The 18076-nt window shown below is 31.2% G+C and overlaps 4 protein-coding genes across 4 annotated transcripts; all 4 read right to left on the reverse strand.

The window, feature by feature from the left end:
- Window positions 1-150: 150 nt before the first annotated feature.
- Window positions 151-3747, reverse strand: LOC11422545 (protein ABA DEFICIENT 4, chloroplastic). The gene is made up of 6 exons (XM_003618853.3): window positions 3551-3747; window positions 2646-2868; window positions 1894-1994; window positions 1309-1437; window positions 1126-1214; window positions 151-365 (listed from the first exon to the last, which is right to left on the reverse strand). The coding sequence occupies exons 1-6, from the start codon at window positions 3581-3583 to the stop codon at window positions 218-220; spliced, it is 723 nt and encodes a 240-aa protein (XP_003618901.1). The 5' UTR covers window positions 3584-3747; the 3' UTR covers window positions 151-217.
- Window positions 3748-6671: 2924 nt separating this feature from the next.
- Window positions 6672-8960, reverse strand: LOC11413015 (GPI-anchored protein LLG1). Its single transcript, XM_003618852.3, has 4 exons — window positions 8882-8960; window positions 8275-8347; window positions 8094-8150; window positions 6672-7234 (listed from the first exon to the last, which is right to left on the reverse strand). Exons 1-4 carry the CDS (start codon window positions 8912-8914, stop codon window positions 6861-6863), a joined length of 537 nt encoding a protein of 178 aa, XP_003618900.1. The 5' UTR covers window positions 8915-8960; the 3' UTR covers window positions 6672-6860.
- Window positions 8961-9813: 853 nt separating this feature from the next.
- Window positions 9814-11280, reverse strand: LOC112418671 (uncharacterized). Its single transcript, XM_024775138.2, has 3 exons — window positions 10699-11280; window positions 10377-10602; window positions 9814-10292 (listed from the first exon to the last, which is right to left on the reverse strand). The coding sequence occupies exons 1-3, from the start codon at window positions 11278-11280 to the stop codon at window positions 9814-9816; spliced, it is 1287 nt and encodes a 428-aa protein (XP_024630906.2).
- Window positions 11281-11556: 276 nt separating this feature from the next.
- Window positions 11557-12769, reverse strand: LOC11415148 (uncharacterized protein At2g29880). The gene is made up of 2 exons (XM_003592446.4): window positions 12344-12769; window positions 11557-12244 (listed from the first exon to the last, which is right to left on the reverse strand). The coding sequence occupies exons 1-2, from the start codon at window positions 12701-12703 to the stop codon at window positions 11588-11590; spliced, it is 1017 nt and encodes a 338-aa protein (XP_003592494.3). The 5' UTR covers window positions 12704-12769; the 3' UTR covers window positions 11557-11587.
- Window positions 12770-18076: the final 5307 nt, after the last annotated feature.

The following is an 18076-nucleotide window of genomic DNA, read 5'->3' on the forward strand; positions in this document are numbered from 1 at the left end:
TTCTGATATTAAAAGATTAAATTTTCGGTTAAATTTAAAACTAAAAGATTTATACTATTACATATACACGATCTATGTGCTAAATTCAAATGTTGCAACTACGACTAAACATGATGGACATACATTTGTGAATTGTGATAGAAAAACAACTTACAATGAATTTCTGATATTCTTAAACCTGAAGTAAAATTCTTATAGGAGTTCAAGCATGTGCCCTCTATAAACCATGTTTGTTTTCTTTGGTAGTTTTAGTCATTGCTTTGGTTACGACATGAGACAGAATCCCAATAGGGCAAAAGAACAAGCATAGAGAAACTGAATGCCTAGTCTCAATCTGATTCTCTTGTCCATCTTGAAATACCTGCCTGCATTTATATCCACAAATATATCGTTAGAATAAGCTTTAAATTTGCTTTTAGTCCCCACAAACATGTCCCATTCTGTGTATGAATTATAGCTTTTGATAATTGTTAGTCCTAATATTTGGATCATGTTGACTTGAATTATAGCTTTTATGGATTGTACTGCGTAGCACTGACACTTTCCATTGAAGGTGTGTCTGGCATCCCGATACGACACTGACACATATAATTACATTTAATTATTTCATTTTCTCAAATTACTATCTGTATGAACATGTCAATTTTGTTGTAATTAGTAATTCAAACTTAGATTGTGCGTGTTGTACCTAATTTTCCTATTTTTTCTGTTTTAGTTAGTTAGAGAAAACAGTTACTTGCAGAGCAAGCAACAACATTAATAGGTGTATATGTATTACCTTTTGAGTAATTGAATAATAAATCTTTCATATTCATTCCTCTTCTAAATACATCTCTTTCTCTTAAGAAAAACACAAGTCATCCCCAACAAATGTTACTGTCTGTGTCGGTGCTTTATAGGTATTGAAAGCAAATATAGTCCACATATTACAGGGACTAATATAACACGAACCAAATATTACAGCGGCTAAAACAAGAAAGCAAGGACTAAAAGCCGAAAAATTATTTTCAGGGACTAAGATTGAAATGAAGTGTATTTAGATGAACTAAAATCGCATTTAAACCTAATAATAACCGAGGAATGAGAAAGTAATGTAATTGGAGAGGGTTAGAAAAGAGGCAAAACCTTGCAGCAAAGAGATCAATAACTAGCAGGTGAATCCAAGCAGAAGCTAAAGTCATTTCACTAGAGAACATTTTTCCTATACTAGTTAGCTGCACCAAATAAAAAACAAGATATCACATTGTATATAATTTAATATATCTATTTTGAAAATATGAAATTGTAATTTAATTGATGAATACTCACCTCTGGTAGCAAGTATTTACTTGCAAAAAGAAGTTCAACTGTCTCAGGTGTCCATGAAAGGTACAATAAATATGCATATAAAATGCCAAGAATTACATATGGCACATTACTTTGCATAGACTTTTTTGTCTGCAATTTTTTCATTCAAGGAAAATCAATTAGGCAAAATGAACTAGGAAGAATGTCAAAAGACTTAGAACTCAACAAACATACATTTTTAACAAATTTTTGAAAAATTAAACTGAACCAGATTGTGAATTCAACTGATTGAACTGTGAAACGAAGCTGTCTACTGTTCAGTTTGATCACGGTTTTGTGCCGGTTCAAGCAGTTTAAAGCAATTGAACCAGGGCTTTACCAATGTTATTAAATCCAAACCACATGGTTCAATAAATTGAACCATGAAACAACATTGTCAACTGTTCGGTTATTTGAGCAGTTCAATCACAGTTTCGTACCAGTTTGAGCATTTGAACCAAGACATGGAAGTATCGCCGGTTCGATGCCTAGTTCGGTTTTTAAAACATTGATTTTAAGCAATGCATAGAAAAATTCAACATTTTCCAAAATATTTAAGAAACATACTAGCTCAGAATTTGGAGCTAGAACCATGAGTGTGTAAAATGGAAGTACTGCTGCTGTTCCTATTGTAAAGGCACTGCTAGCAAGTTGTGATCCAGATAACACTGCAACATGAAAATAGAGAAAAATTAATACAGAAAACTAAATGAGTTTCAGAGAGATTAATTAAGGTAATTGAATAGCACCATTTACCAGATAGTACTTTAGTTGATATGATACAGGTAACACTTATTCAGTCTATTTTGCATAAAAATTTAAAATATCTAAGAGTCATAAGAAATATTTTATGGATTTAATTTATACATTGTAAGTGTAAAGATAAATTACACTGTCAATCGACGATTGTAATCGTCCGATCATTAAAAATTTGACTTTAATCATAACTACTTCAAAAGTCATATATATGATTGGTTGTGATTTGTTGACGGTATTAAAATTAAATTCGGATTGTATACCTTCCAAAAAAATGTTTTGTTCTAGATTCACATTAACTTGTAAAGTAAGTAATCTCAACCCTTAATGAGAAAATCATAAGGTGAGTTCTCATCAACGGTTGAAATTACTTACTTTACACTGTAAACTAAATCGCAAGGTTTAGAGGAGACACATCTTTACTTTTTTGGATACATGAAAGTGACTTTAAAGCATCATCTTTGTGCAGAACAATTAAATTTGCTGAAAACTTTATAAGAACGCATGAATTAATTTGGACCAACTTGTTAAAAGGAGCAAAGGTATCACAGAAAAAGGATTACAAGAAGCATTTACTGGACTGGCTTTTTTAGGAGATGCCACCAATCTCATAACTTTTTGTTTCACAACAATTCTTGATCCTCCAATGAAACTCCAATCTCTGATTAATTTGATTCTACTTTTCACAATGAGTTTGTTACATAGCTCAAGCTTAGCACCATTGATTCTGATAGGGAAAGAATACTTTTGCTCCTTCAAATTTGTAGTCATCCCTAAATGATCAATCTTTAAGAAATAGAATCACAATTATAAGCAACATTCACCAATTGAAGGATAAACTCTACATGATTGATATTTATCTTACATTACAATTGAACTTTTTTTCCTAAGTTTTTAAATAATCGGTAAGACTTTTGAGTTATGGTTCAATTCGTACAACCCCATTTAAAATAGATGACAAAAAAAAAAAAGGATATTAAAAAATTTACAAAATGAAAACAGTAAAAATCAGTGGAATCAACCCTTGTTCAATCGGGTTAACTAGATTGTGGTTCAGTTGAGATCAAACCAACCAGCAAACTGGTCGATTCCAGATTGGTTAAGTTTAGTTTTTAAACCAATGATCCATAGAATGCTAAACATCTATGTCAAACAAGGTCGGTCCAATAATTTGCAATAGTGAGGTCTTAAACAAGTTTGAATATACAAAGTCTTTTTGTCTATATACATGGCCTTTTTCGTGGGCCTAAAACTAGAGTTTTAGTAGCCTAATCCTTGGACCGGCTTGGTTGTCAATCATACCATAAAAAGATATTCATTTTCAACATCAAAGTTCAAAACATTAAACATTGAAAAACAAAAACTAAACAAAAACAAAAATATGCATAAACAGAAGATCTCAAAGAAAAAACAAGAACATTAGATAAAATAAGAAACACCAAGATTATCAAACAAAAAAAAGCAGTACCTTAGAATTGCAAAAGCAAGTAGAGAAAGCCATGTTGAAGAAAAACAAAGGAACTCAGTATTAGAATGAGCAACAATAGCCACTTCATGAATGTATGAATGAATAATATAATGCACAACAGATAGCAATGACAGCACTTTCCACTTGAATGTCAGACCCCAAAAAAAGAGGAAGAAAAAAGGGTAAGTAAGTGTCCACTAACTGAAAATAGAGAGTTTGAGTCTTATGGAAGACAAGTAAATGCACTAAACAACAAAAAGTTTCATAAAATAGCATGACAAACACAAAGTACATTCATCTCCCCTCAACTTGCAACTATATTTTTTTATTTGATTAATGCTAACAACACGTGTTGGATTTGAGTGTGTCGAGGACACTTTCTAACACACTTTTTTAACACGCTACTTTAGTTTTTGATTTAGACTGTTGCATCAAGATTGGACAAATACTTTGATTTTGTATTTTTGACTCGTTAATAAAGTTGGAACTTGGTTCAATTCGTTTAATTTTAATCTGACGATCCAAATTATATGACAATGTTAGATGCACAATTCATGTTAGTCTAATTAAATCGTGCCAGGAACTATTGTTAAATTTACACACACATATATACATATTATTGTGTGGAGCTTCCATGTTACATTCGTAAATTGAAGTATACTGGTATACTTGTTTCTTAAATCAATAAAAAATTGAAAATTCGGTATCCGGCTTAATGACCGACTACTCCAAGGGGTTCAATCTCATCGTCCATTTGTGGGGATCTCATTTAAAGTTAGGGCATATCTCTATATGATTTAATCCACCAAAATTGATACAAAGGGAATTGAATTGAGAGGGACACACTTCAAGATCTCAATTGAGCATCACTAGATCAACTCAAATGTGTTCCTAAATCAATAAACTAACGATCACTTTTATAAAATAAAGAGATATTTACATAGATAAATAAGTAAAGGTGACAAATTTTTGCAAATTTATTATAACAATTATTTTTCTTAATTCACCTGAAAAAGACATTTTTCTTCATTCTTGTAATTTCTATTAAAAATTCTTATAATAAAGACTTGTATTGTTATTGTATTTGTGATGTTGAAATAAAATAACATTGTTCAATCTTGAAAATAAACACTTTTGATTTGGTGGGGACTCAGGTGAACAATAAATATTTTGATAGAAACATCATGACAGAGAATATACAGCATTTTCCAATATATTCCCTTCGTTTTTAAATATAAGTAAAATTGACTTTTTAAATTAATTCATATAATGATGTATGTGGTTCATAATATGGAACATATACATCAATAAACAAATGAATCTAAAAAATTAATTTTGCTTATATTTAGTTATATTGTGGATCTAATAATAATTCAGTTATTTATTGCATGGCAAAGTTTGATTGAATTGACTTACTAGTGGAACAAAGCAAAGAAACAACAATTCACCACTAGAGGGGCCTATCTCGTGTCCTTTTATTTTGGAGTTCATTAGTGCACTTTTTAGAGTGGAGGATTATGTATGATTTTAAATATCAATTACAAAAAGAGGTTAATAAAAGGATAACTTTTTTAAAATTAATTATGATATATTATTGATAAATTTTTTTTTTTAATTCTTTTACAATGTCAATTATTAATTATGTGTACAACAAAGCAGAACAAAATTTATCACTTGGTGTGTGTGAATTTGTACTTCTTTAGATAATTGTATTAGTACTCTATTTATCTTTTTATAAAAGTAGTACCATTTTGCTTTATAAAGGTACTAGTACCTGTAAAAGTGAAATTTTAGGAAATGTTAAATTTCAGTGAATTTCATTTGGCAAATTTCAGTAAAATTTGGACAAAATTCACTTTATTAATTTATAATCAAACTGTAAATTAAACTGCGATTTTTTCAAGTTTTACTTTTTGAATGGACATTTGAAGACTCCCAATTAAAAACTAGAACTTTGTAGTTTGTATCGTACCACATATATTTAAAGGTCAAGTTAACTTGTGTTTTAAGAGAACAAATTAAAGAATTTTAGAAAAAAATATGTATTGAAAAGATAAATGTTAAATTTTTGAAAATTGAATAGCAGTTTTCTAAGATTTTTTTTGTCAAATTGTCTAATGTTAGAAATTCACCTTTTTTAAGATGGATAAGTGGAGATTCGAGGTTCGCTCCCTGATTCTTGCATATGTTATACATTATCTCTTACCAAGTGAGATAAGCTCACATGACAAAATATTTCTATTTCTAACTTCTTAACTTTACTTGTATCTCAAGAGCACAAGTTTGCTAAAAAAAATAATAATAAGGATACAAGTTATCATTTTCCTATATTTAAAAGGCTCAATTGTAATTTTGTTCCCTCAATTTTTGTCCTTTTATGGATTTAGTCTCTTTTTTTAAATCTGATAATTTTGATTCCTCCATCACTTTTTTGAAGTAAAAATTAATGATGTGATATGTGTTAAATGGTGTGGTATATAATCTAATAATGAGAAAAGATTAACATCAATTAAATTGTATGAAAAATTCCTTAAAAACTTCATTTTAAACATGTCATACCACCAAATATTTGATGGAGTAGTCAAAATCGACAAATTTTAAAATATGGAGACAAATTCCGAAAAGAAAAAAAAATGAAAGCATGAGGACTAAAACTACAATTAAGTCTATTCAAAATTCTACAAATAAAAAAGAAAAACATTGTAAACTATTGATCAAAATTAAATGACTAAGATCTTTCTATAATCACTATTTGAATTCAGAAAATTCATTTCCTAAATCCACATTATTAAAGTTGTATTAGAGTCTCACATTACTCAAGTTTCGAAGATGTTGAATGTATAATTATGTTTTAACAATCTCGTCATTTGAGCTGGTTTTTGAAATGTGATTCAAGCGCATCTAATGTGATTTTAGAGTCGGTTTAAAGATTACAATGTGATAATTAGACAAAAGACTCGCACTAGACGTGGTGGTGGGTTTTGAAATTGTATTGTAATCTCAAATCGCTCCTATTTTCAGTTTGTTGAATCTATAAATGCGCTTATGAACCTTTATCCTATAAGCTAACTTTTCTAACAAGATGAAAACTCATTTTAAAACACCTTGTACTTTGTAGTAATGGCAGAAAGAAAACTAAACAACATATATAACCCCAATATTTAATGTACTTTCTTTCTTGTTCTGAATATAAAATTCTTCACCATCACACATGAAAGGTGCATCTCACTCACATTCTTACAAAGATTGTCCTAAAACATAATTTTTCAATTAATACACTAGATGGTTTTTTTCTTCACATTTTCAGCCTTCAAAACAAATGAAAAATAAATCCAAAGAAACCAACAATTGAAATCAACATCATAGAGTGAGGAGCAGCCACAAGAACACTACTAGTAGTGTTAGACTTAGAACTATTGTTAAAATATTTTACTAGGCTGCAATCAAGACCTTTTTTCCCTTCTCTGCACTCACTAGCAAATAATCCAAGTGGATATTTTCCATAAGCATTTATGTAACCAAACATAACTGCAGCACAATCAGTTGTCAAGTCATTGAGCTCATCAGCAAATGGACAAGCAAATTGTTTGAATGCCTCACAACAAGACTTTGGAGGGTATCTTGGTGCTTTACATTGGCTTGTTATGATTGTGTAGTTCTGGTTCTCAAAATCAACTTTACAAGCTGCACAATTTCAAAAGTTTGTTTTCTTCAATTATTGGCATAAATGGAAAACTACAAAAGAATTTCGGCATTGAAAAAATAAAAATAAATATTTTTTGTTTAATTTTTTATTTTTCTTGTTATTATTGAAATATTAAACATGACACAATATTGTTGTGTTGATTTTTATTTTTATTTTAGGTTTCTTTGTAAAAAAAACAGAAAAAAGTGGTAACAATAAATATAAAAAAAATAAAAAGATTTAAGCCAACGGGCGAGGGGTTCAAATTGCACATGCGATTTTTGTTCTCCACCGTCTTACAACAAAGGTGCATCTCACTCGCATTCTATGACACCATATATTTATACAAAACCTTGAGACATTTGAAATAGAACTCGCTTCTTTTATATATCATACATTTCTTTCATTCTTAGTCGATGTTTAACTAACCACTCACATTTAAATTTCAACAATCTCTCTCCCTTATAAGTGTGAGTCACCTACATAACTAGACTTGATCCGCACTAAGATCTCACTTCCACTCCTTCAACTAACTGTACCATAACTCTAATACTAATTGTTGAGGAGTCAGGTGGAGTTGCGAGAGCAACAATGAACTAAACATTCAATATCTTTAAAAAAACTTTGACAACACATGAGTTTTTTAAAACTCATGAGTTTTAGTAGTCTTATCTTCATGCCGGCCCTAAGATCAATGGAACCAACAAGACTAAAGGTACTTTTGTTACATTATGATTTCCACAGTTCAATTGAAAGTAAATCCATGTTGAGAAAGAATTAAAACAAAAAACAATTTATATAGAATAAAACTAAAAGTAAAATATGAAGAGAAACATGCATCACAAATTTGTTAATTACCTTTTAAGTCTTGTAGGAGGGCACGGCCAGTGGATGCAGCAGACTCAAATATGTTATCTATGTAAACAAATTGAAACCAGATTTTTAATAAAAAAAATTGAAACCAAACTAAACCAAATTGATCATATGACACTTTGCATCATTGAAAAAAGTTGTAAATTAATAGAAAATTATTGTATACCGGATGGAAATGGGGAAGAGGAGGCCAATGTGATGAGGAGGAAAAAATAGAGAATGGAAGCAACATTCACCAACTGAAATATACAATACAAACATGAAATTTTTACATTAGAAGAATAAAATAATAGATAAACTCAAAATGATTGATGTTTATATCTTACATCACAATTAAAAAAAAAATCATAAGTACTATAAAATAATCAATGAAACTTTCGAATCATGGTTCAATTGATTCAATTATATTTAAACCAAATGCCAAATAAATAAAATAGTAAAATAAAGAGAGAGAAAAATGAAAAAAAAATTAAAATATGCGAACATATAAAAATCGGTAGAATCAACCATGATTCCACCCGAGTTGAATATGGTTTAGTTAGACTGCAATGCAACTAGGATCCGGTTAAACGGGTGGATTCTATAACATTTATCCATAGAATGGTAAAAAAAAAAAAAAAAAAAACTATCCCAAATATCATAAGATACACAAATACCCTTTTTTTCCTCAAAAGAAAAAGAACAAATACCCATTTTCATTAATCAAGTTCGGAATTTTACAGATTGAAACAAGAACTAAAAAAACAAAAATGCATGAATACAAAAAAATGTACCTTGGAATGGAAAAAGCAAGAAGATAAACCCATGGTTGAAGCAAAACAAAGGAAAACAATATTGAAATCAGCAACAATAAACAAACACTTCATGAACGAATAATATAATGCAAAACAGCTAGTAGTAGTAATAAGACTTTCAACTTGATGAGAAAACAAAGTACTTTTTTTTTTTTAGGGAAGAAAACAAAGTACTTGAATGTCTTGTTACCAAAACAAATATTGTTACCAAAAAATTATTGAATGTCACACCTAAAAAAAGAGGATGAAAAGTGTCCGTTAACTGAAAAAAGTGAGTTCGAGTATTATGGAGGGACAGGTAAATGCACTAAACACCAAAAAAATTGCCAAGTAATACTACTTGACAACATTCACGTGATCAAAAAGAGTTTAAGGGGGGTGTATTGGATTAGGATTTTAAAAGACTTTTTTAACAAAAAAAGTCTTTAAGATTTTAAAAGACTTTGTGGGATTGTATTGATTCTGTGAGATTTTAAAAGACTTTAAGGGATTTATCATACTGACTTTTAAGGATTTCAAAGGATTTTATGGGATTTATCACACTGAATTTTAAGGATTTCAAAGGATTTTATGAGATTTTAATATTTCAAAGGATTCAATGAACTTTAGCGGAAAAAGAACAAACTTACAACCGTAAATGATAGAAATAGTAAACAAATAATTTTTTTTCCGAAACAAAGTGATCTCTAGATTCAAAATCGAGCTTGTACCGGTACATCAAAAAGAGAAAAACAAATAACTGCATAACAAAAAGATAAAACAAAATATATTTCGTAAATAACAAACTAGGAAAAAAGCAAAATATGTCTTGCTGGTAATGAAGTTTCTTAAAACAAGATTATCTTTAGATATTAGCATCTCCCAATATGAAAAGGGAAATGTGATTCACTGAATCACCGTTTAGAGTAGTATCACGGTATTCCTTGTACATCTCTCCACATATCTAAACCTAAATTAGTCCTCCATATATTAGCATCTTCTCGTTCTTGCTCTTGTGTTTGAACATTGAGTTCATCATTATTGTCTTCATGAATAGGTAACATTGAAGATGAAGATGAAGACTCGTTAGAAGGTTCAATTGGAAATTCATCGGAACGACATTCTTTGCGAAGAAAGTTATGAAGTGCTGCACATGCCAACACAAGTTCTGCTTGTGTCTTAAACAAAAATGGAGGTGCTGACTTAAAAATTGTGAAACGCGATTTAAAAATACCAAATATTCTCTCAACCACATTCCTTAAAGACGCATGCCGAAGATTGAATAACTCTTTTTCATTTTCAGGGTCATTACCGTGACCTGCAAAATCTTGTAGATGATATCGCACACCTCGATGTGGAGCTAAAAATTTGCGTCGATTAGCAAATCCGCAATCCACCAGAAAATATTTACCTAATTAAATTTAAAATACATATAAAATAAGTATGAAAGTGAAAGAAAAACAACATCAGTATATTTTAAAAATTAATTACTTACCGTGGGACACTTTTAGTCCATTCTTCCTTTTCAAAGCATCATTTAGCAACTTGGAATCATGGGCTGAACCCTCCCACCCGCTGAGAACGTACATGAACTCCAAATCAAAATTACAAGCAACTAATACATTTTGTGATATCCTTCCATGACGATCACGATAACTGCTTACATCTCGTCCTCTTACCAATGCAGGAATATGCGTACCATCAATAGCTCCAATGCAATCCTAAAAGTGTATTCATATATAACCATAAAAAAAATATTATTATAATAAAGATGATTATATTTACAATTCTCTTATAATTAGATAATGATCACATACCTTGAAGTAAGGATAAAATCTTGTGCTTTCCCTTATTTTTGCAGGCACGCTTGAGGTTGGTTTAGCCATCAAATCAGGTGCTATTGAGTTCAAAGCCTTCAAAATCTTGTGAAAATTTTCACTTGCAGCAAATTGTGATCGGCCAAATGTATTTCTAATTATACAATATCGAGTATTCTGACCGACAATCTGTAAGAACGACGCAAGCATTTCTTCAATACAAATAAATCTTGTATCCACCAAAGGTGTTTTTTCTCTTATAATCATGCATAACTTTCGGAATACATCAGGATACATTCTATATACTTGTCGAAAGATTTCAGAATCCCCATTCAATGACTTATGTATATAGTCATATCCCTTACTTGTAATTCGTCGTCGAGTTAATGGACGTTCAACATGTTCACCACGCATCATATTCAAAAACTGATTTACCACGTGCATTAAAGCATGAATTGCCATCATATACATGTATATGGCTTCATACAATTCTTCATCTGTTTCTTCATCATTTGTATCATCATCATCTTCGTCATCATCATCATCATCATCTATAGCTTCAGTATCTATATCTTCACTCATTCCTTCATAATCAATTTCTTCGTCCTCTATGTCATTGCCATGATTATAAGACAATATTTAAGGTAGTGTAAGAGTCAATGCAAAGTCATATTTAAAATACTATAATGAAAATATAATTAAATTTTAACCACATTAGTCTCACAAAACATAGAGAACTAAATTCTTCAATCCAAATACAACCATTATAGTTAAACAAAAAAAAAAAAAAGCAAACCAAATACTTTAACAAAAGTACAACCAAAATAGAAACCATAAACTATAGTTCAACAAAATCAAGATGTTCAAATAACACACAGATGACCAAATATTAATCGTCCCCTAACTTGAATTTTATCCAAGACAAGCGGTCTTCCGGTGACATCTTCAAGAAGAGGTCCTTATTTGCTTTAGACTTCATCAATTCAGCAATTTTGAAACGAGTTTTGTCATCTAAATTTGGAATATCTTTTATAATATCCCAAATATTATTCTTCAGCTCTCTATCCTTTTCTCTTTTCTCCATCATGTTAGACATCTTTTCAAAGTGCACAGCGATAGTCCCAATGCTAGAAGAAAGGTTTTCCATAGCAGGTCCTTGATTGTTGATCCCAACGCCAGAACTCCTTTCGTACTCGGATCTATTTCTCTTATGGCGATTTCGTTTTTCAATAGGAGCCTCTGAATTTAAAGAAAAATGGGGTGATGGAGTAGGTTGGTTAGGTGATGGGGTAGGTTGGTTAGGTGATGGAGGTTGGTACGCTGGTTCATAGTTATCTGGTGTTATGAATGTATCACTATTGGGATCATATGAAAAATCTTCCATTCCAAAACTTTCACTTTCTTGCTCAAAAGTTGTTGCATCAGTATCCTCAGGGTCTAATGCTATAGAATTATTTCCGCTAGACACTCCACCTCCAACAACAATCTTCAAATAATCATAATCAATCATACTTTTTCCTTGAAGATTTTTGTGAGATGGATGGGACTAAAAAACAAAAAAAATTCACTATTAATATACTATAAATATTACAAAAAATAAAATAAAAATCAATCATATTTTTAAACGATTTTGAACTTAGCTCACCTTTAAGTAATTATTCCATACTTCTTCAGTAGCCGTGTAAGTCTTCGCAACGGAATCCCATCCAAAACCAGAGTTGTTACGCATAAACGTTGACATCTTGTTGTATTGATTTCTAAACCACTTCATTCGGCTCAAGTAATGATTATAAGTTTTATGTGATTCAGTTTTGGCATTGAGCTGAGGAAGGATAGCTCGCTCTACATTTTGTTTACTAAGGGACCCATTGGCATCACGTAACCCTCTATTTATAGCATCCACCAAAAGGTACAACAACTCACTAGTTTCCTCCATGGTCCAAGCTACATAGCCATCTTTGTCCTTACCCTTCCCTCTATTATTTTCTTGTTGTGAATCCCCCATTTAATCACTAATATATACATATATAACAAACTAGTTATTTCACAAGAACAGTTTTTTTTTCCTAATTGCCAAAAGTATAGTAACTATATACCAATATATATATTCAATAGGAATAACAAGAAAAAAAATACCAATAATAAACTTAACACTCATAATAATAATAAACAAAAATCAAGTATCAAACAAAAAAAAATTGCATTGACAAGAATTAGACAAAAAAAAATTAATCGAACAAAAAGAAGACAAAATCTATAAAAATAATTATGCTTTTGAGTAAAAAACATTGATTTGATAAAAAAAAAAAAAAAAAAACAAAAAGTAAGGACGATTGGTTAATCGCGTTCCATCGACACTGTTGAACGTGGGAAGGAAAAAAGCAATCGGCGTTGACGAATTTGCCAATGAAAAAATAATCTGAGTGACGATGGGGACAGGGAAGATTAATAAACAATAGCATAGCATAGTATTGAACAAAAAAAATTAACGGAACAAAAAAAATTGCATTGGCAATAATCAGAAAAAAAACAAATATATATAGTAATTGATATGGACACAAAAAGAGTATACAGATAAAAAAAAAAGTAATTGAAACAAAAAAAAGTAATGGAACAAAAAAAAAAAGAGAATCAGACACAAGAAATGGAAGTTGAAGAATTTGATAGAGAAAAGAAAAATCTGGCATGGAAGATGACGGCAGAAAGGTTTGCAAGACAATGGCAAAATCTCAAGGGTTTCTGTGAGATTGTTGGAAGAGATATTTTTAACTAAAAAGTCTCACAAAATCCATTCCATCCAAGAATCCATCAAAATCTATAGACTTTTGAATACCAATGGACAATTCATAAGTCATGAGAAATCTCAATTGAATACCAACGGATTTTGTTGCCTTAAAAAAAAAGTCATGATTGTCTTGATTGAATACCACAAGATTTGTTTAGATTTTATAAAAGTCTTGATTGAATACCACTAGACTTTTTCATTCTAAAAAAGTCTTTTAAAATCCCTTGAAATCCCAATTCAATACACCCCCCTAAGTGTACCTTATTTTTTATATATTTATATTTATTCTAGTACATTATTTTGTAAAATTTATGTTTTTGAATTTTCTACATTTATGTATTTGTTGATGTAGACCTTTGAATCAAGATTGGACCACTCATATTTCAATTGTGTATTTTAGACCCTATTGTTTAAGTCAGTACTTGGTCTCCCATTTTCATTTGACGGTCCAAATTAATTACATGACAATATCAAATGTGTGATTCTCAAAAGAGTACAAAATATGGATTTGAAATTCAAGTTTCAATCATCTCACATACTTCAGCCATCCATTTAGAGAGAATAGATAATTTAATGATTAAAGTATACATCAGTATGTTTATGAAGTTGGATAGCTCAACTGATTGAAGTAAAAGATATGTAGTTTGAGGTCCTGGTTCGAACTCGTATAAAGGAGAAAAGTTAATACTAACAACTAATTACTAATATTTGTCATTAAAACAACTACATCAATTTCTTTGTTTTTTCTCCCTTTCTCTCTTTAAATTGACCTCTCAAGAAGACGATCCAAGTTCTTTTTTTTTTTTACACAAGATGATCCAAATTCTTAAAATCCATGTCACATTTGATCGTACATGATCAGAAGGTGGCTGGCGGTACTTTCTTTAATGTGGTGGTTCACGGTGGTGAGAGTACTTCAGTGAGCATTAGACCGAATTGGGAGTATGTACCTGCAGACACTCTAACGCTCAAGTCAGTAGAGGTTCATAATGGGGGGTTTGAGAGTGAAAAGAGAATCTACCTTGGAGGTTGCGAGAAGCCTCCTATTTATAGAGGTGGGTGAATGCAGAGCCGTTGTAATGGCACATGTGGGTCCCGCGGTTACGAAATCGGGAAAAGTGTAACCGTCGGTGAGATATTCGCGAGAACGTGGGAAAGAGACGTTATTGTTCGTTATTGTAGATATATATATATATATATATATTTTTGTAGATAGACGAAATGATAAAGTCATTATAAACTCATAGGGTCGAACCCCTGTCATGACACCCGGCCTAACAATTTCGGCATTTTTCCAGTTGAGCTAAGAGTTGTGGATGGTTCAGAACAATATTTAATCCTACAAAGAAAAATATTGTCGCTCCTTCAAAATAAATATTGTCAAATTAGTTCACAAATGATATTTTGACAACACAAATGTTGTCAAACACTACATAATGTTACGCTTTTGTGTGTTTTATTGTTTTTTTTCTCTCTTTCTCTCAATCACGATTAAAGTTGTGTTAGCTATAGTGATATATTTGTGATGGTGAAATAAAATTTCTCAACTGGTGGGATTAACTCAAGTGAACAATAACGATTATTACAAAAAGTGTGACAGAGAACATACAACATTTTTTATCATTCAAGTTTATGTATGTTGTGAGTCTACTAATTCAGTCCTTTATTGGACAGCTGAATGTGCTTGATCTTTGTCAAAAAGAAAAGCAAAGAAACAATTCATTACAGTGGCCACTTATATCTCTCATGACCTTTTATTTGAGAGTTGACTAGTGCACTTTTTTGAGTGGGGGACTATGGTTTTGAACTTTTGATTACAGGATCGTTATTACTCACTCCGTCCCTAAATAAATCATCTAGTTGACTCTGACACACATACCAATGTATATGTTTTATCTTTGATATCTTTAATTCTCTACTAAAAAAATTATAAAAATTTAATATTTTAAAAATACTTATCGAGACGAATCCAACAATATCTTACATGATATTATTTATCTTTGTGAATTAGTATAAAAGTATGGTCAAAGTATGTTAAGTCAATAATGTATATTGTCAACTGGGTCATTTATTAAGGGACGGAGGGAGTATTATTGATTATGCAACAGATAACCTGTAACACCCCGTTTTCCCAATATACAAATTTCATAAACAATTATCAGAGTAAAAACCATAAACGGGATATCACATATAACGTAATCCAAAACAGTTAAATAATGATTTAACAAAATATCTTAAACATTGCAGCGGAATTTAATTCGTAATCCATAAACCAGTTTGGCACGTAGGCCCCATCAAATATCTCAAATGAGTTAAATCAACTTAACAAAGCATAACAATTGTTCAACATCATAAAACATAAACATGATAGTCACGTAAGAGAATGAAGCATGCATAATCATAAAGCCTCATCCCGTTACGTATCAGAGCGACCTAGACGACACAGTGAAGGCAAGGCCACTCACGACGGAAACAGCACACTAAGCTCGATCACCTGCACGTTACCCACGGTCGAGGTGACATTCAAACAGAAGGGGTGAGATTTCATAACAGAATAACATTAATCAATGTAATTGAGAATCATAAATTAACATCATAATCATTCCATTATTAACTTTGCATAATTGCTAAACAGTTACCACGTAATCGTATATCCATTAATTAGGAATAGCATAACATAATCAATAAACACATATCACGTAATCACATATTCAATCATTATCAACAAGGCATCTTAATCATGACAATGTGACAATGCTCTTAGACTCCTTATATGCATGTGGTACCAATCGTCATCATAAGTATTAATATACTTTAATCGTGCGGAGGACAAAGCTCCTATAAAACGTGCGGAGGACAAAGCTCCTAATATTCGTGGTGAGGACTAAGCTCAATGATATGCTATGCATGGACACATATGAACAAAACAACGTAATCGACTTATCAACATGCATCCAATAATTTGGAGCTAAACTTCATCATATACTTATGCACTTAGTTAAATAACGAAAGCAGCATAAACAAATCATATAACAAGATGATATCATTATATCAAAGCACATAATTTGCATCATTAACACATCTTCTTATCTTGCATGAATATACAATATAATAGTTCATATTCCATTGATATTAATATAACTTAAACAACTCTACAGTCTGCATTTAACGACGTTTCTAGGTCTCATTACCAATTAGAGGTTCACTCTTGATCAACAAGTGCGACACAGATCGCACAAACGCACAAACAAGTTCATCCTGGTTGTACTCGCGAGGCGAGAGTACTTACTCGCCATGGCGAGTAACACTAATCTCCCAAACTGATGTTGTTCTGGGTTCAATCCTGTCCTAAAATCATTCCTAATCATCTCTAGGTATGTTTAGGCACTTAAAGGCACTCAAGGTCCAACTAAAAAGTCAAAAATACAAAATATGACATGCACTCTGCCTAAGCTCGCGAGGCGAGGAAGGATTGCTCGCCATGGCGAGTTGGACCAAACAACTCGCGAGGCGAAGGGGATTGCTCGCGTGGCGAGCGATGAAGCTCATCACTCGCGAGGCGAGGATCATGGCTCGCCGTGGCGAGCGATGAATGTCGCTACGGCCAGGCTTCCTAAAATCACAAAAATCTGTCGATTCACATGGTTCTAAGCTTGGTTTTGATTCCAGAATTCATCCTAAACATATTCTAAGGTTAAAGGACAATTCTTACATCAATCTAAACAAGTTTTACCGTTTATTCTCAAATTTTAGGGTTTTGACCTAATTCCAAAACTTCTCTAAATCAATCCTAACTTTGTCAACTAATCATCAGAATTACAGAGGTTAATGCTACTGAGTTATTAGTCCCACCCTTACCTTGTATGAAGAAATTCGCAGCCCTCTTGGTCTCTTGCTCCTCTCTAAGCTTTTCTCCCTTTTTCCAAAAGTTTTCACGTACAATCAGTTTTTCTAAAACTAGGTCTAGCCTTTTTATATCCTCTCTCAATTACTTATCTTATTTCACTTTCTCCCCCAAAACTATCTAAAATATCAAAACAGCCCTCAACTAAATATTTTATATTATTTTCAAATCTTTATTCTATTTATCAATAAAATAATTTCTCTAATCTTATCAAATCCTCCAAAACTCATAACTTATCACGTCATCAATCAAATCATCAAAACATATCAAAATCATGCACATATTATATAATTATAATATAATTGCCTAAACTCGATTAAATAACGATTAAACGAAAGTGGGCGTTACATAACCCCTCTGCAAAGGCATTCTAGATTTCTAGTATTGACACAAATATAAATGAATAGTATTTGGTCACACACATACATCAAAAACCTTTTTTTTAAAAGACTAATTCATTTTATTATTGATTTCTTTTTTATTATTAGGAAAATAAAAAATTGATGTTTATGTCGCCAAACACTATTCATTTATATTTGTGACTATGGTAGATTTTCTCCCCCTCTCCATTCAATCTTTTAAACTTTTAAACTTTTATATATATATATATATATATATATATATATATATATATATATATACACACACACACACACACACCAAATTACACGATGGGTCCTTTAAATTTC

Source organism: Medicago truncatula, chromosome 6 (assembly GCF_003473485.1).
Source record: "Medicago truncatula cultivar Jemalong A17 chromosome 6, MtrunA17r5.0-ANR, whole genome shotgun sequence".
NCBI classification, from domain to species: Eukaryota; Viridiplantae; Streptophyta; class Magnoliopsida; order Fabales; family Fabaceae; genus Medicago; species Medicago truncatula.

Excerpts from the sequence above, each read along its gene's own strand:
- LOC11422545 (XM_003618853.3), bottom strand. The coding sequence starts at position 3,583 with ATGGCTTTCTCTACTTGCTTTTGCAATTCTAAG. Across the intron at positions 1,995-2,645 it reads CAGTCCAGTAAATGCTTCTT|TGTTATCTGGATCACAACTT; the intron begins GTAATCCTTTTT and ends TTCATGTTGCAG. Across the intron at positions 1,215-1,308 it reads GTAAATACTTGCTACCAGAG|CTAACTAGTATAGGAAAAAT; the intron begins GTGAGTATTCAT and ends TATTTGGTGCAG.
- LOC11413015 (XM_003618852.3), bottom strand. The coding sequence starts at position 8,914 with ATGGGTTTATCTTCTTGCTTTTTCCATTCCAAG. Across the intron at positions 8,151-8,274 it reads CTCTTCCCCATTTCCATCCG|ATAACATATTTGAGTCTGCT; the intron begins GTATACAATAAT and ends TTGTTTACATAG. Across the intron at positions 7,235-8,093 it reads CCTCCTACAAGACTTAAAAG|CTTGTAAAGTTGATTTTGAG; the intron begins GTAATTAACAAA and ends GAAATTGTGCAG.
- LOC112418671 (XM_024775138.2), bottom strand. The coding sequence starts at position 11,280 with ATGAGTGAAGATATAGATACTGAAGCTATAGATGATGATGATGATGAT. Across the intron at positions 10,603-10,698 it reads GATTTTATCCTTACTTCAAG|GATTGCATTGGAGCTATTGA; the intron begins GTATGTGATCAT and ends ATACACTTTTAG. Across the intron at positions 10,293-10,376 it reads TGGACTAAAAGTGTCCCACG|GTAAATATTTTCTGGTGGAT; the intron begins GTAAGTAATTAA and ends AAATTTAATTAG.
- LOC11415148 (XM_003592446.4), bottom strand. The coding sequence starts at position 12,703 with ATGGGGGATTCACAACAAGAAAATAATAGAGGGAAGGGTAAGGACAAA. Across the intron at positions 12,245-12,343 it reads TATGGAATAATTACTTAAAG|TCCCATCCATCTCACAAAAA; the intron begins GTGAGCTAAGTT and ends TTTGTTTTTTAG.